The following is a 17,945-nucleotide window of genomic DNA, read 5'->3' on the forward strand; positions in this document are numbered from 1 at the left end:
CAGAGCAAAGCGCACAACATGTTCATCTGCACATGGAAAGGGACAGCGAGCAATCCGGGCAATATAACAATCCTTTGTGCAAATCAGCAGCGCAGCCTCAGATGGGGAGAAAAGTAATGATGCAGAAAAGGCAAGAAGTGTTCAATCAATATTTCTGCTCCGCATCTGCAAAGAAGGCAGGATGAGGTGCTTGTATCACACGAGGAGGATGGAGTACTTTCCAGTCCATTAGTAACCAAGGAAGTTGTTAAACAGCATCTACCAGTGATAAACAATTTTGAATCAGCAGGCCTGGATAACTTGCTCCCAAGAGCCCTCCAACAGCTGGCTGAGAAGCTCTCTAGCCTGCTGATGTTAATTTTTAATAAATCTTGGAATACCAGGGAAGATCCAGATGGATGGAAGCATGCAAATACTGCACTGATCTGCTAAAGGGGCAAGTGGGATGCCCTGATAAACAGGTTGGCTTGCCTGCCATCAGCCATGGGTAAAATAATGGGAACCCTCCTGAGAGTCACCCAGAAGAGGAATTAAAGGATGGAAATACAGCTCATGTTTGTCAGAGAGGTTCTGTGGCCAACACACCATGTCAAACAAAGCTGATTTAGTTTTCTGAGTAGATTACAAGTTTGGTTAATAAAGATAATTGCTTAGAGATAATATACATATGGTTTTGTACAGCATTCGATTTACCAGGGCGTGGCAGATTGATTATAAAATGAGCACTGCATTACGAGAATAAAGCACATCTGCAGGAGATTCAGAGGGGATCCCAACAAATAGCTGTCAGAAGGGAATGAGGCTGCTTCCAGGGGGATTTCACAAGGCTCAATCCCAGCTCTAATATTCAGCATTTTCTTATCTGGAAACAAATAGAGCATCGCTGCTGGTAAACCAGCTGTGTTCTAGACAAAGGGGAGAGGCCAAGCCATGTGAGCAGAGCTGAGATGGGGTCATCACTGCACCCCAGAAGGTAAGAGGAAGGGGACAGGCAAGGAAAAGCAGAGGGAGGATGCTCAGAACAAAGAAGTGATGCCGTGGCAGGTGCTGGTGGGGACCATATATTCCCAGGGAGATCCAGACTCCAGGCTCAGCAGGAGGGCACACATCCCTAGGGAAAACTTCTTGGAGTGGGTTTTAGGAGGTAAATCAGAGCCTGGCATGAGGGAGGTTGGGATGAATGATTCCATACTGGAGAACTTTGCATCTGGGGTTGGATATTGCCTAGGAAAGGATGCATGACCCAGACCAGCCCTTTCCACACTTTATTCTGGCACTGACCTTAGTGACCATGAGGAAATCAACTAAAGCTTGAACCAGCTTTTTCCAACAGGAATATCCCATTTGGCCTTTCCCATCCCTGAGCTTTATCTGTCCCTTGGGAAAACACTCAATGCATGGGCAGACACCTCAGTGACCCCCCTGAAGGGAAGTGAAGAGGTACCAGGCATGGAGTGACACCTCCATGGGCAGCCCAAACACCTGGACACCTAAGTCTTGTCTGATGCTCAAGACCTCTAATTCTAGCTGAAAGAACAGGTTCTGAGAAACCTTTAGCAAGCCTAAATGCTCAAACAACCCTACATGATGCTTTTCTGCACCATGGTTACACCAGAATCACTTACCCTCACCACGCTCTTCAGCAACATCTCTTTTTTTTTTTTTTTTTTTTTCCTGCTGAAGCATCATCAATTCAATTCAATTTTATTTTGGTTTACTTCCACTCTTCCATCCCAGAAAACTAGAGATTACTCTTATTCCCATGGGGCACATCATGTTTAGGAAAAGATGCTCACTTATCCCAGCTGTGGCCAGCCAACATCCTATCCCTTGGTGGGTTTTGGAGAGATGCAGGGCTCAGAAAATTCATGTAAGAGTGCATCTCCCTGGGTTCAGAGCAGAAGAGGGCCCTGTGGGAAAGAGAAGGGTGCATGCCCACCAGCCAGGCAGAGAACCCGGGGGCAGGTTCATGTCTTTGGTCTTCAGAGTATCACAGGAGTCAGGAGGATTTAGTGATTTGAACACACCAAGCCGGGTCACAGGCGCAGTTTCTTGCCCAGCCTTCACTTGTGTCTTCCTCTGGATGAACAGACTGGTACCTCTTCTTCTTCCTGCTGCTTCTGCTGTTGCCATGGAAGAAACCAGACCTGCCCAGCCACCCAAAATATAAGAGGAAACCTCTTTATCTCAAGACCAAGAAAGCCCTGACCAATGTCATGAGCACATCAAGGTCAGGCACCCTCACTGGAGCTCATGGAGGTCCCTGGAGCAGCAAGGATGGGCAGGAGTGTCTCACACTGGACTGGCACTGTGGAGTTCCTCCCTGAGAGTGATGTTTGATGCTTGTTCCCTGATCTCAGCCTGAACCAAGTTCAAAGATTGCTCACTTTCACATGCACCAACACAGCAAAGGTGGGCACAGGTCCCTGTGAAACAGCCTCACAGAGGAGCTGGAATTTTTTGATGTCATGTCTTTCCATCCTCCTGAATCCAATTCAAGGAAAAATTTAGCTTCCAACCTACTTTTTGTCAGGATTTGCAGAGACTGCACCTGTCCTAAACATTCAGTTTCTTATGGGAACTGGAGGTGAAGTCTGGCTAAGGGCCAGGCTGCCTCATGTTTCCATTTGACTCTGCCACTAGCTAGTGATGGAGAACCTGCTGCTCACAATGTTCCTCAAGGGCTCCTCTGACTGCTCCTGCTCCAGGGACAGAATGAAGTCAACAATTCAAATCCCAAATGTTTAACCCAAACAGGCCCCATCCATCAACATCCAAGCAGTGGATTAGAATACATTGCTACTGCTGAAGGTGAATTGAAGGGATGAGGCATTAAATCAAGTCTTACCTAATGCTAGACTTTACAAAATGTTTCAAAGTAAAAAAAAAAAGGCCACTTTGTCTTAAAATCACTGAATACCAACCAACAGTTTTGGTGAGGTGATCCAAACCAAAGGTGAAGCCCTCTTCAAGAACACTGCAGCCACCTTGCTGGGCAACCCAGATGCAAGGTAAAAAAAAAAAAAAAAACCAACATCTGGGGCCTCACCTGTAAATGCCACTGGGAAGATGCAGCAGGAACCAATAAAGGACCTTAGATACAAGATCGTCTTCCCTGTTGTGGCTTCCACTGCCCAAACTGTCAGGAGCCCACAGAAAACTTCATCTCCTCAAAGAACCACTGATTTTGATTGCCTCTTCTATCTCACCTGAATGTATTTGCCTCATCTCCAGAAACACTCAAGGCCATGTTTAATTTGGCCTCCAGCAACCTGTTCAAGTGCAAGGTGCTGGAATGAGATGAGCTTTAAGATCCCTTCCAACCCAAACCATTCTGGGATCCTGTGATTCTGTGCACAGAGAGGGGAGAAAGGATCACCACAGCATTACTCCTGAACATGCCTTTAGGTACCTGTGCCTGGCACAGAGCCCTCAGCAGGTGTGAGCCCTGCCAGGGAATGCCCCACTGCCTTGCCTGCCTCCCACCTTCTCTTCCTCCCAGCTCTGCACCCAAGAGCAGCCAGGCTGAGGAGCAGAGAGCAACCTCAAGTGCTCCAATCCCTCAAAAAAAGGTATTTGCTCCACTCCCACCTTCCTCCTCACCTCCAACTCAGGTCCCAGCTCAGGGACAGAGTGTTTTTCCTCTGCCACAACTAATGCCTGATGAGGCAGAACATCCCCCACCCTGCTCCATTCAAGCCTGAGGGAGGGTGCAGCCAAAGTAAATTACTTAGAAGAGAAAGGGGGGAAAAAAAGTCAAATTAAATAACCACAGCAGACAAAGGCTTCTTGTCTCAAAACCCTTACTCAGCCAGCACTTTGGGCAGGTTGGCACCATGCTCAGGTGATGCTGCATAGGCAGGGGCTGTGCTGGGGTTGCTCTGGGAACCCCATTGCAGCAAACCCCCCCAAATTCAGCAGCAGGGACCCCTAGTGCTCACTCAGGCACCCAGATTTTATCAAGTGGGTAGAATGCAAGATTTCACATCTAGGGAGATGTGTAAGACCAAAAGGCTTGGCTGTGACCACTCCAGGAGCAGCAGGACATGATTTTTTTCAATAGGTTAAACTTGTAATTGCATATTTTTCTCCTCTATGTGAAAAAAAAGAGGAGGAGGAGTAGAATGGACTCATTTATCAAGTGCAGCCAAACACTAGGCTGGACTCAGTCAGTGACACTTTGTATAATGGCATTCCAGTTCGTCCTCCTAAATAATTCGTTTTCTAATGAGCCCTTCTGCTCCAGCAGTACTTTGTAGCCCCCACACTTTCTCAGGTCCTTCTGTGCTTTAATTTGATTTTTAAACATTTCCAGTGCAATATTTTCATTAACAGAAAGGAAAGCAGGTCTGCTTCCCTCCTGGCTTACATGGGAGCAGGTAATGAATCTCTGAGCACAGGAGTTGTCTCAGCTCTTATCTCCATGGCCTTGCTGTTCCCAGACCTACTTATTTAAAAAACTCCCCCATCATGAGATAATGGGAACTGAGAAAGTTGGCAAGGAAACAAAAAGGCAATCAGGATCTTTACAGAAGCAGGGGAGCACCATGATTCCCACCTGTTCTCCTCCTGCTGGGACAGGTCTTTAGGTCAAGATACCGTAAATGAGAAGAAGTCGCTTCAGGGAGTGCAATCATCAGAGATGGGCTCTACATCAGGAAGGTATTTTGCAGAGCTTGGTCTTGCTAAAGTCTCCTCCATTTGGGTCATGCTCAGCTTGCTGTGGAAGAGGAGGCAGGAGGTGGTGCTGCCTTGTCTGTGATGGGTCTCTGGGAAGGGCAGTGAGGCTCTGATCCTACAGCAAACCTCTGTGGGCCAGAATTGCCCCACATCAGCCACAACACAGCTGGAGGGGAGGGCACTTCCAGACCACCTTAACACAACTTCTGACCCAACATCAAGCCATGCTTACACCACATATTCCTGGAGGCTCCTTGAGCTAGAAGGTGCAGTCAGGGCTGTGAAAACCTCTACAAAGCTCAGCAAAATAGAACCAAAAGCTGTGGCAGCATCTTCCCTTGCCCACCTCTGAACCCCATCACCATGGGCTCCTGCTCATGGTGGGGACAGTGGCACCCCCTCAGTCCAAGTGCCAGAGCAAGCCCTGTCCCAGCTCAGGGATGAAGCACAGAATGGGAGATGCACAGTCAGGAGCAGGGAATGAGAGATGCACACTCAGGAGAAGAGAAAGAGATGGTGGAAGCCCCACACATCCACTCCCCCGTGTGAACCTAATGAGTGTCATTAATAGGCAGGACTTTGTTCTGCAGCTGGGTGAGATGTGGATGGGGGATGCAGAATCCTGACCCTTTCAGGCAAGGAAAGAGCCCTGGGAAGGTAACAGGCTCTGGAGGGGCTTGCAGCCTAAGCCAGGTTAGGGTTGGGGTGACATCTAGGACCAACCAGGCCACCCTTTTCAGGTTCCCTCCCCAGCACTCCAGGGAAAAAAGAGCCACCAAAAACTTCAGAGGGAGGTCAGAAAAGCAGCACCTCCAGTCCACACAGTCTCACTGGGAGGCAGGACAGAGGAGAGTTTATAATCAAGACTATCCAAAAGGGAGGTTTGGCTTAAAAACCTGCAAAACCTCAGCAAACCTGGTTAAAACATCAGCCTAACCAGGCTCAGCACAGCTCCCCCCTTCAGACTGGGGAAACAAATGTTACAGGTTTATTCACTAATTTATTTCTACCCATTTAACAAATTAATGTGTCCCTCCCATCCCCCTTCCCTGGAGCAGCAGGCTCTGCAGCTCAGTCAGTGAAACTCCTACTTCCCAAAGCCTTGGAGATACACTTGACCTTCATTACTGCCCTGCTTTAATTTCCGGCCTCCCTTTGCTAACCCTCCCCGATGGAACCCTGCCAGGCTTTCTCCCTCCCTGGGGACCATCCTTGCTGCTATTTTGCTTGGGTTTTAATTTTAATCACCTTCTACTTTGATGCCTCCAATCTTTCACAGCCTTCCCCGTGCTGTGCCATCTCTCCGGCCTTTTTGGGAGTGCCAGATGGACCAGCCAGATTACTCTTAGGAAATACCTGCTCTTCTCCTGGTTTCTTCACTACCCTGGGAAAAGCTTCAAAGCTGCTCTCCCTGCTGGCAGGATTCCTCCGAGAAAAGCTCTGTGGACAAGGCCAGAAATCTCAGAATGGTTTGGGTTGGAAGAGATCTTAAAGCTCATCCTGTTCCATCCCTTGCCATGGGCAGGAACACCTTCCACTGTCCCAGGCTGCTCCAAGTCCTGTCCAACCTGGCCTTGGGCACTGCCAGGGATCCAGGGCCAGCCACAGCTGCTCTGGGAAACCTGTGGCAGGGTCTCCCCACCCTCACAGGGAAGAATTTATTCCCAGTTCCAAAACTAACCCTGCCCTCTGGCAGTGGGAAGCCATTCCCTGTGTCCTGTCCCTCCACGCCTTGTCCCAAGTCCCTCTCCTGCTCTCCTGGAGCCCCTATAGACACTGGAAAGGGATCTAAGGTCTCCCTGGAGTCTTCTCCAAGCTGAACTCTCCAGCTCTTTGTGTCCAAGCAGCTTGAGGTCCCATCCAGGCTTCACCAATTGCCCTGAACAGCCCAGCACCCACAGGCTGATACACCAAACTCCAGTTGTGCTTCTAAGAAGGTGCTCTCTCAACTCCAACAAGCTCAAGATTGTTTTAAACCCCTGAATAAAGAGTAATCCCTCTTCCAGGTCTCATTTACAGCTCTTGTTTTTGTTACTATTCCCAAACAACATCCCAGCCTTATCTGAGTGTTAAATTCCCAGCTTTGGAGGCATCCCCTGGCAGACACTTTCACAGACTCAACCCAAGGGGAAAACATTTTCTCATGGACACAGCTGTTTCCTTAAACAGACCCTGTGTTATGAGATAGGGAGACCAGACAGTGTACTTTCTCTGGCCACTCAATAGCTTAGAGATCCTCTTTTCTCTGCCTCTGCTTGGCTCTAAGCCTCCCCCACAGCTTTTTCCAGCCTCTCTCTCGGTGATTTTTTCCTCTGGCTGGTAATTGTTCTCATTGCCCTTGGCTCACAGATGGTCCTGGGAGAGCTCACTGCTGATGTGGTGCCAGCTCTGCTCCATTCCAGCTGCTAAAGGGCATGAGGAGACCAGCTACCACTGCACAGAGACTTTTCTCTGCTCCATCTGCCCTTCCACACCCAGGCAGGCACTGCAAAAGGCTTTGCTCACCAGAGCTGCCACAGCTGGGCCATGTCTCAGCCCTATCCCAGCAGGCAGGTCACCCTCCAGCCCCTCTGCCCCCACACTCAGCCTCCCCATTCTGTCTCCATCTCCCTACCCACCCTTCCTCCCTGACAGGCTCTCCTGCCATGCAGCTGAGTCACTTCCCCTTCTCCAGACCTTTCCTTCAAGCTTTCCCATCCCTTTTAGCTTGGGAGCAACCCTGAAGTCCCACTCCCAGCAAACCTCTCCCACAGAGGATGGATCCTTTTATCTATAAAGGATTAAATTCTTTATGCTGAAGGTGACAAAACACCAGCACAAGTCTCCCAGAGCAGCTGTGGCTGCCCCTGGATCCCTGGTAGTATCCAAGGCCAGGCTGGATGGGGCTTGGAGCAACCTGGGATAGTGGAAGGTGTCCCTGCCCATGGCAGGAGGGTGGAATGAAATGATCTTTAATGTCCCTTCCAACCCAAACCATTCTGTAAATCCAGCCCCTGGGCTCAGGCCCCGCTCCACAGGGACAAACTGGGACTGCCACCCAGGCAGGATGGATGTGAGTGGAAGAAAACAAGGAGGGGGGAAAAAACACGGCAGAGCAGAGAGGAGGTGAAAGGAGGTCTTATTTTTCACCAAGCCAAGTTGTTTTTGGAGGCACAGACACTGGGTTCATTCATGAAGCAGCTAAGTGCAGGGTTTTCAACGGAAACAATGAATTAACAAGGATGAGCAGCAACAGGATAAATTACCTTTTTCCTGCCTACCAAAGTGTCCTGTTTCTTTCCTAACCAAGCAGCCAACAACTCATTTAGCTTCAAGGCACTCAGCCCCAGTGACCTGGTGCCTCTAGAGAAGTCTAAGGGCTTAGAGAGAAGCTTTCCACAGAGGAACCTCCTTCCCTGTGTCTTCACACTCAAAATCATGGGAGCTGGGGGCTACAGAGGGTTCCACATGGCATTTGGGATGTGAAGCATGGCATGCCACCCAGCATGGCAACAGCCCCATGGCCAAAGCCAAGGCATCACAGAATGAAGCTACATCATAGAAATTTCAGGCTGGAAATCAGGAATGGGTTCCTGAGAGGTGTGGTCATGGCCCCAAGCATGACAGAGTTCAAGGAGCATTTGGATGATGCTCTTATCTTTAGATAGTCCTGCAGTGAGTGGGGAAGTTAGAATCAATGATCCTGATGGGTTCTTTCCAATTTAGAATCACAGAATTGTTTAGATTGGAAAAGCCCTTTAAGACCACGGAGTCCAACCATCACCCAGCACTGCTAAGATCATCACTGACCCCTGTCCCCAAATGCCACATCCACATGGCTTTTAAACCCCTCCACCACTGCTCTGGGCAGCTGTGCCAGGACTGGACAACCCTCTCCGTGAAGGAATTTTCCCTAATGCAATCTAAACCCCTTCTGTCAGGGAGCTGTGCAGAGCCACAAGGTCCCCCCTGAGCCTCCTTTTCTCCAGGCTCAGCCCCTTTCCAGCTCCCTCAGCCTCTCCTGGGGCTCCAGCCCCTTCCCCAGCTCTGCTCCCTGCCCTGGAAACACAAGATATTCTGTGACAGTCATGATTCTAAGACCAGTGCCGTGAACACCAACCCACTGGAACCCATCCATGGCAAAAAGATCCCAGTCCACTGAGAACCCAGTAGCTTTCACCAATGTGCAATTTCTCTTAAAATACTCAGAAGGAAAGTGGTTTGACTCGCAGTTTCTGCTACCTCAAAATCTATCAGAGGGATACACTACCCTATGCTAACATAACGGATTAAAGCAGAAGATAAAATGCTGTTCCATTATCTATTTATTAAAAGCACCACTTGAACTGCTTTTATTCAGTGTACATCTCCCAGTAAAGAGGCACTCCATGACGGTGTAAATCAGCGAGCAATTGTGTTTTAACAGCCTTTAGAATGGCATTTCCCCATGCTTTTAGACAGAGTATCAGACAGAAAACCTCTTCCAAAACTCACTTATCGTAACAGGCGAGATCACAGAGCTCTTTACTGCTCCTCTACCACCAAGACAAATACAAAATGGGCTTCTAAAACTCACAAAGCAGAGTTCATTCCCATTTCTGATGCCTGAATATCCTTAATGACGGGACAAAATACATAATTTTGTTAGCAGGGGAGAACTGTGCAGCTCCCACTGACAGATGGGACTCCTGGTAGGCGATGAAATGCAGGCTGCAGCTCCCAGCCCAACGATGCCACCTCTGTGGTAGCTGTGGGTTCTGTGGGAATCAGCCCTTACAGAGCCAGAAGGGATGAAGCCACTTTGAATCTAGCAGCTCTCTAAGCAAAAGGGGAAGAAATGATGCCAGACTTTCAGCAAAAGATTTCAGGTGTGAATATAGCAGTACATGTGAACTACACAACAAAAGGGAGGTTGCTGGATTCTCTCTGCTTCACCAGAATAAATTAGGCTTTTGCTTGATTGAGGGTATTTTTCCATGCCAAGAAACATTCCCCCTTACTTTTTGCCAGGCTCTACTGCTTTGCTATTCTAATTTTATTTGCGAAGTGTTTCACTAAAGAAACCAGGAGCAAGAGCATTCATGAGCAGGTTGGATTTCAAATTAAATCCAACTGGTAGGAAGACAAGTACAGCAAGCTTCACCCTGAGCTGTGTAAGTCAGCATAGTGTCCACTGTGGACATGAGCAAATGTCAGATTAGATCAGGGAAAGAGAGAAAGAGATGTAACCACATGCACAGGGAAGAATACCCATAGTCTAGAAACTATGTGAGTGGATGGATGGATGGATGGATGGATGGATGGATGGATGGATGGATGGACGGATGGATGATGGATTCTGACCATATTGCTGCTGTCAAAAGGACTTCAGCACTGGGGCAGGCTCAATTCTGAGGCTGATGTCATTGCTCCTTCCTTTCCTGTGGCCACCTGAAATTTTGTCATCTGCTGCAGATGAACTGCCTTGCTGGGGAACACCCAGGGCCCAGCTGTGTCACCTGCAAGACCACCCCTCCTTGGGGTGCTTACCCAGCCCCATGCACCTCAAACTTCTGGCTACTCTTACATGTTAAATTCTGACAGGGCTGACAAACCTGAAAGATCATTTCAAACCACAATCGCTTCAAATTCAGCCTGTGACCTCCTTGGCAGGATCTCCCTTCAGCACAGCAGCCCCAAACAGGAGCTGACAGTGCTTTGCAACCTTTTGAACCAGCACTCAGGTCCCTTGGGTACCGAGGGGAGGGTTTCTCTCAACAGCATGCAAGCTCCCTGGCTCTGACAGCCCTGCTCTTGGGCTGCCTGGGAGGGGACCAGCATCCCATCCCTTGCACTCAGGGGTGTGAAAGGTCACTGGGGAAGGTGCACTTGTCACCAGGAATAAACCGCGATGCAGAAGTTGTGTCACGTCTTCTCCCTGGGAGGACAGGGCCAGCTGAAGGCAGAGAAAATCTCTCCTGATGCCAGTGGGGTTTGGATCTGTCCTGGAGCAGTGAGCAGAAATGCCAAGCAGCAAGGAGTGGAACCTCTCCTAAATGGCATGGGCTATGATCTGGATGGAGGGAGCCCCAGGGGACACCCAGGGCAGCTGTCCCTTCACACTGAGATGCCAACCAGCCCGAATATCTCCTTAACTCACCCCATTACATTAAAGCTTGGGCAAAGCCACCTTCCCAGTCAGGCTAAATAAACCCCTTCCCTTTGCTTCTCCTGACAGCACATCTCATCCAGAGCTATTCTGAGACAAGAGCCCCCAGCAGAGAGGGAGAATTGCATTTGAGGGTCCAGCTCAGGAGAGCATGGCTGATGCCCTGTGCTCCTGAAGTGTTAAAGTTTCCCAGATGAACCTCACAGTTTTCCACATTTTACTACCTTTATCTATCAGAATGATCTGAGGGAAGATTTTATTTCTCTCTGCAGTGGGTTGCAAACCAGAACTACAGCCAAGGCGACCCACATGGAAGAAAAGCAAACCTTACCTGATCTGCTGGGAGGAGGAAACCAGGGCCAGCCAGCAGAAATGCCTTACCTGGTTTTCCTGGCTCAGCAATGTCCTAGGAACCTGATCATGGGTCACAGACCCCCTGAATGAGATGTCCTGCAGGGGAAAAGATCATGTCCTTGCAAGCTCTGCTTGAAGCCCAAGAGAAAGCAGCACAGCCCAGGGGGGTGATCAGCAAGGCCAATCTCTCTCTCAGCCTGCAGCACTGGCAGGCAGAGCTGACACAGGCAGGGGTGTCTCCACATAAAGGGTTGTCAAGCCCATGTCCAGCCCCTCTGCTCCTCCTTGAAATGTGGGTCAAGCCACAAGGTGACAGCCAGTGCTAAGGGAGCCATCCCTGCCCACCAAGGTGCTTCTAGCACTGTATCAAAAACTAAAGCCAAGCCATAAAAATTAAACGAGAAGTAATATGGATCATAAAACCCAAGCACAAGACTAAAAAGTCCCTGGACACTGATGTATCATTAAGACAGGGCCCAAGACTCCCTGTGCAGCACTGCCATGTTTCCTTTCCATGAGAAATTAACCTGGTTTCTGACTATTGTTTTGTCAAAGATGGGTCAGGCTTTTGTCACCTGGCTCTCCAGTGTTAAGGAAAAAAGGTGGTGGAAAGGCTTGGGACTTGTGTGTCACCCTGTACACCACTTCTTGTGCCTCACCCACCCACTGAGCTTTGTGGCTGAGACCATCAGTGCCTTGAACCAACAACTGCACACACATCCTGGTCAGGAAGGGTGCTATGGAGAAATGCCAAACAGATCCACGGAAACATGGAATGTTTTGGGCGGAAAAGGAACTATTAAAGGCCATCTAGTCCAGCCCCCTTCCTATAGGCAGGGTCCTTTCACTAGACCAGGATGCTCCAAGTCCCTTCCAACATGGCCACAGATGGGGCATCCACTGCCTCTCTGATAATTGATAACTAAAATAACTGGCTCCATCCTAACAAAGCTGCTGGGTTGAGCTTTTTGTTAAATGTTCTACTTCCCCCAGTCTTGCAATTACTGGTCATTCACAGGCATCCTCCCCCATCCCAATATTCCATTGTTTTCCCACTACAGAAGGTCTCACTGAAACAGCTGCCCTAGCACCAGAAGTTTTATGGGGGTAGAAGTCCAGATTTAACTCTTTGGAGCACAAAGTTGAGGTTTTAATAATCTCTGGTAACTGAGGAGGGAGGGGAGGGGAGAAGTGGGAAACTCACTGTCCCCCACCATCACTGCCCATCCTCTCCATCCCCCACTGGTCCACCCCTGCTGGCCCATTAACATCCCCTTCTTCTTGTAAATATTGCCTGAGCACTCCTGCCTGCCCTCCTGCCCTCAATTAATCATGGCCTGGGGGAGAAGCAGGTAAGAAAGCAACTCAACTGATCTCCTCAGATGGTGAAAGCAGAACTCAGTGAGACAAGCATAGGCAGAGGGGATGGGCAAGGGCAGGGCAAGCAGGACAGCAGAGCCCCTCTTGACCAAAATCCCTGCCCAGCTGTCCTCATCTCCCAGCACTTTGTGGGATTTGAAGAAAGTTTAAATGCCACAAGGTTTGATTCTCTGGTCTGAAGCAGTTTATTCTTGCAAACAAATCCTGCCCTCTGCTGAATCCCACCCCCAACGGGGTGGATGTCCCACCAGCCACTCCCATCTCATGACACAAGGCAGAGGTTGAGCCCACTCTGCAGCTCCCAAATCCTTGGGAGCCTTGGAGACCACTGCATTAGGTGTCAGTGCATCTCAGAAGCAGCAATGGAAGGAAACCTCTGGAAAAGCAGGTTGGATGGAGACTTGGAGCAACCTGGTCTAGTGGAAGGTGTCCCTTTCCATGGCAGAGGGTTTGGAAATAGATGAGCTGTAAGGTCCTTTCCAGCCAAAACTATTCTGTGACTCTACAACAAATATCTCAGGCTCCAAACAGCACCTGTGGGGATGTCAGAAACACAACTGGTACCTTCAGCAAGGTACCCAGCTCCCAGTTCCAGCTGCAGGGAGCCACAGGTCACCAACAGAGCAGCCCTGGCTTTACACAAAGGTGGCTTTGCTGGAACAAAAGCAAAGGCCACAGAAATAGGTTGATTTTTTTTTCTCTTTTTTTCCTAAGATATGACTAAACTCTATGAGCAGGTAGTGCCTGGGCATCCTGCAAGCATCCTGCAAGCAGTGCTTTCAACATGAAAGAACAAAAGGCTGTGGTGGGCAGGAGAATGGTGGGAAACCTTACAGGCTCCCGAGGTTCATTTGAGACCTGGTGTTTGCAGCACAGGCTGTATTTCATCTTTTCATAAGTAACTCTTACCAGGAAACATTACAAAAAAGGGGGCATTTCAAGGCAGAAAAGTTGGTTGCCAAACGCCATTTTATTTTATTTTTTAAACCTTTTGTTAGCAACTCTTCTGGGGAGCAAATCCAGCAGAGGCAATACAGTGCAGCGTGCACTCCTAAATTAGTTTCCAGGCACTTGGGATGCTTTATTATTCATTTCCTCCAAATATTAGGTAATGCCTTTCACCCCTTTCAAAGTCTATACGAGGGGTCTTTGATGCATTGTGGGACTTGAAAGTTTCAGGTCTAAAGAAGCATTTCTTTTAAGTCCTCCCTTTTATCAAGCATATTCTGTTCTGTTCGCTATAATGCACACAATGGCATGAGAGTCTTGACCTGCTTCATGTCTGATGAGTTGAAATCTCAGATGCATAGGATAAAACAGCCATTCCTAGCAATACAGCTTAAACACTTAGGGCTCTATTCAGGCAAATATTACCCAGGGGTCTGCCACGCCACTGAAAAGCTGCAGAAATTGGCTCCGTAGACGGCTGACCAATTCAGCAGTGAGAAATGACCCCGCCACATTAACTCCCCTTTTCATTTCACCCTGGGCGAGCCGGGGTCTGGAGGTAAGCGCAGCAGAAGGCGAGAGCCGGCTGAAGCCAGATTCATTTTCTTTAGATAAAGTATTTTTTGTGTGCGTGTGTGACCATGAATGTCATTATGTGGATCTGCAAAAGAAGGGAAGTAATGACATTAGGGCACAGGCGCAGGAATCGGGGAGGTTTTTGTCTTACAGTGGCACCGGGGCGCTGTCACGTCTTCTGGACAAGCAGAATTTGTAGACTTTTAGAATGCTGCAAATGCCTTTAGAAAAGCAGGTCTCTGCCTCTGCTGAAGGCATGTGGACTTTGCTGGGTCACTTTACACCACCCAGCATCAGTCTCCTCCATGTCTTAACCAGAATTAGTACCTCTTGTTCCATAATAATTTACCCTGTTCCATAATAATTTATCATGTTTATAGGGTTTTTTTCACCCTGTTTTTTTCCTCTTTATACTGCAAGCTCACTTAAGAGATGGCTCCTGCCCAAAAATACACTGGACCCAGGGCAGGGATTCAAGGTAAAACTTATTGCAAAAGCAGACATATTTCGGTACAAAATACCGTGTTTTTGTCCTTTAGACAATCGCACCAACATGTTTTCAAAGAAGTACCAGGTGGATATTTTAGGATATTAATCTCCTCTTATCAATCTTCTTTTGACAGGTTAGAACTAGGAAAAAAATTTTTAAAGGGCAATCTAGAAATGCAGGGGTAAAATTTAATGTATAAACTGGAGAGTTCCTAAATGGGCTGAAGCTGCTGGAATTTGCCTTGCATGTTTTATACCCCAGGAGCAAAAGATGCCTTTAGAACAAGTCAGAAAACAAGTATTCAGACTACATGGGAAGATGTTTTCAAGAGAGACAGGTCCTGTTTCTCGGACTCCTCCTGCCTGCCCCAGTGCTATACCCTGGTATGACCTGTAATCCCATCCAGTCAGCCTTGATAACCCCAACATTTCACTGGGAAAAACATTTCTTAAGCTATATAAAAAGGAAGAAGTTCATCTTGCATGAGTAAAACCCAGCTATGTCTTTCCTGATACTGCTAAAACATCTATTCTATTCTATTCTATTCTATTCTATTCTATTCTATTCTATTCTATTCTATTCTATTCTATTCTATTCTATTCTATTCTATTCTATTCTCAGCTCTCATATTACCACCTGGCTAGGAGGCTTTTTAGGAGCCTTCTGAAGCATCTTTACTAAAACACCACCAGGGCATACATGGTTTGTGCCCCACATGTGGGTGGTGCAGTGCTGGTCTGCCAAAGGGCAGATGACAAGTCATCACTGTGCATGCTACAAATCCTCTGAGCCGGTAAGAAAACTCAAACAAAGTGAAGATTTATCTGTTTGCATGTGGAAATCCTTTCAGTTGAGACAACAATTCTATTCCTTTTGAGGCAAATGAAGAGTTTTTTGCTTGGGGACCCTGTCAGAAGCAGAGGCAGCACAAGGATGGGACCCATCACTCAGCAGTCAGCGCAAAGATGCTGACGGGGGTGTCTGCACACATTTTTAAGGAGCCTGAAACAGCTCCTTTGAGAGAGAAGAAAAGAAGCAAAACTGCAGGAGAAACGAAATCTATTTGTAAACCCCAGGCAGAGTTGACACAAGGCAGCTGGTGCAGAAGTGCAGAGATGATAATGGAGCCTGATGGATAGTTCACAGGATTATCAGATACCCTGCAACTCAAATATGCTGAGGAACCAATTATTTAATGCTAAAGACAGCACAAACGGATGTTTAATAAGCTGGATCACTTCAGGACTGTTGGAGCTCAAGGGGCCAAACCCCCACTGGTGGAAAGCCTGATGAAACACTTGATGATTCTGATACACACTTGCCCTTCCAGTCATCACCATCTCTGCCAGGAGACTGGGGGGCATGGAGGGGAAACACAGCTGGAATTTGGGAGCAGGTGGGTGCAAGAGGTCCTTGGGGTGGGGAAGCACGTTCACCACCCCAGGCTGACAGCACTCAGCTCTGCAGCCAGTAGCCTTGCTGGTTGCTCTGTTTGCAGGAGAAGGGATTGCTGTTCTCAGGAACAGTCTGGGTTTATTTTCTAGCTGATTACAGAGGCAGCAGGGTAGGTGTAGGAGGTGTGGAAGACAGAAAGGAGTTTAGTCTGTGCTCCAGGCACTGATTAGAGCCTGTTTTGGAGTCAGGGATGATTCCTGTGAACAAAACTCCCCTTCTCAAGCCCTTCAGCTGGCAGGTGTGCTGAGGGAAAACAGGGTCTCAGCACCCTCCCTGGCTGCCTTGTCAGGAGGTGACCCTGCAGACACACCATCCCCTCACCTGGGCTGCTCTTGCAGCCAGACAAGAGGAACAGACTTCTGCTCATCCTCACGTGCTGCCCAAACTAGATCAGATGTAACATGGGATAAAAACACCTCCACTAACTATAAAGGGCCCCTACATTTTTAAATGTCTGGAGATTGCTTCTTGAAACCACATTGTGTAAGTTTCTCCCTTCACCTACACTCAAACTGTACTACAGGAACTGAGGTGTGTCTTAAAAATCTGCATCTCCCCATGATCCAACTTCCACTAGCACTGCTCCTGTAGTCCCCAGGCTACAGCTGAGATGCAAGAATAGGTGTAAGAAATAAATCTGTTATGCTGAGGATGGTGAGGCTCTGGCAGATGTTGCCCAGAGCAGCTGTGGCTGTCCCTGGATCCCTGGCAGTGTCTAAGACCGGGCTGGGCAGGGCTTGGAGCAGCCTGGGATAGTGGAAGGTGTCCCTGCCCATGGCAGGGGGTTGGAATGAAATGAGCTTTAAAGGCCTCTTCCAACCCAAACCACAGTTCTGTGCCAGCCCAGCGCCCAGGTACTCCTCAGCATCCAGAACATGTACAGAGGAAATGTGTGGGAATTTGGTCCCTGAGGGGTGGGAACATGTGGGGGCTCACAGCTTGGCTCTGCTCAGAGTTTGGCCAGTGTAAACAAGGAAGCTGCTCACAACAAGAAGGTGAAAAACATCCCAGCCTCCCACCTGACACAATGCAACATAACTCAGTTCAAAAATATCAGCTCAGCGTCTGGCTCTGGCATATCTGAACCAGCTCAGATGATAAAAAAAGGAGGAATCTCCTTTCTTCCTGTTCAAGATCTCTAGGCAAACATCCAAGTCACAGCCTCCTGTGTGACAGCTGCAGAAAACAGGTCTGGAGAGGACCTTGAAATGCCACCCAGATTGCAGCCCCGTGACTGGGTCTGGATGGGGCCAAGCACAACAACCAAGCCAAAAGCACTCCAAGCATTAACAAATATTGTTGCTTGGTGCACTCCTGTGCAGCTGCCAGCATATCTGCTGCCTGCTCCTTCCAGCACTCAGCTCTGAGAACACACATATTGATGAGAGCATCTTCCACAGATTTACAGGAAGAGCAATTAGAGGTTTGGTCGTTGACGACAGCAGAGAATCGTGGTGGTGGTGGTAAAGATGATTTGTGCTGATCCATTAACACAGCAAACTACCTCCTCTCCCATAGGAAATATCAATAACTGAAGGACAGATCAGAACCCCAAAACCCCAAAAGGTATCAGGACAACCACATGGTTCTCCCCAGTCTGCATCCTGCTTGCCAACTCTCCCCACAAAGCTCAGCCCACTGTGTACTCACCAGTACCCTTGGTTCTGTTTCAAAATGGTGATGCTCCTTTCGCTCCTCTGACCATTTCCTAAGGAAAAACAGAGAGGAAACAAAACACAAAACAAAACCCCTCATCAGATCCAGGAGTGATTATGTAGTGAAGAAGGGCCAGCTCTGGAGAAGCCTCTGCTGGGACAAAGAGAAAACACTGAGCCAGGCCTGTTCCTGCTCTCCCACCACGGTCAGTTCCTCTGCTCATCACCCTTCCCTGTATCACAACATCACCTAGCAACACCGAGGTGCAAGCCCACCCCA

At 48.5% G+C, this 17,945-nt stretch overlaps 1 protein-coding gene across 1 annotated transcript in view; it reads right to left on the bottom strand.

The window, feature by feature from the left end:
- ZBTB7C (zinc finger and BTB domain containing 7C) overlaps nucleotides 1–17,945 on the bottom strand; it is a 150,567-nt gene that overhangs the window by 58,510 nt on the left and 74,112 nt on the right. Inside the window, exon 4 of the mRNA XM_056514625.1 lies at nucleotides 17,661–17,718. Coding sequence (XP_056370600.1) covers nucleotides 17,661–17,718 — 58 coding nt within the window. The remainder of the gene's footprint in view (nucleotides 1–17,660; nucleotides 17,719–17,945) is intronic.

Source organism: Oenanthe melanoleuca, chromosome Z (assembly GCF_029582105.1).
Source record: "Oenanthe melanoleuca isolate GR-GAL-2019-014 chromosome Z, OMel1.0, whole genome shotgun sequence".
NCBI lineage: Eukaryota > Metazoa > Chordata > Aves > Passeriformes > Muscicapidae > Oenanthe > Oenanthe melanoleuca.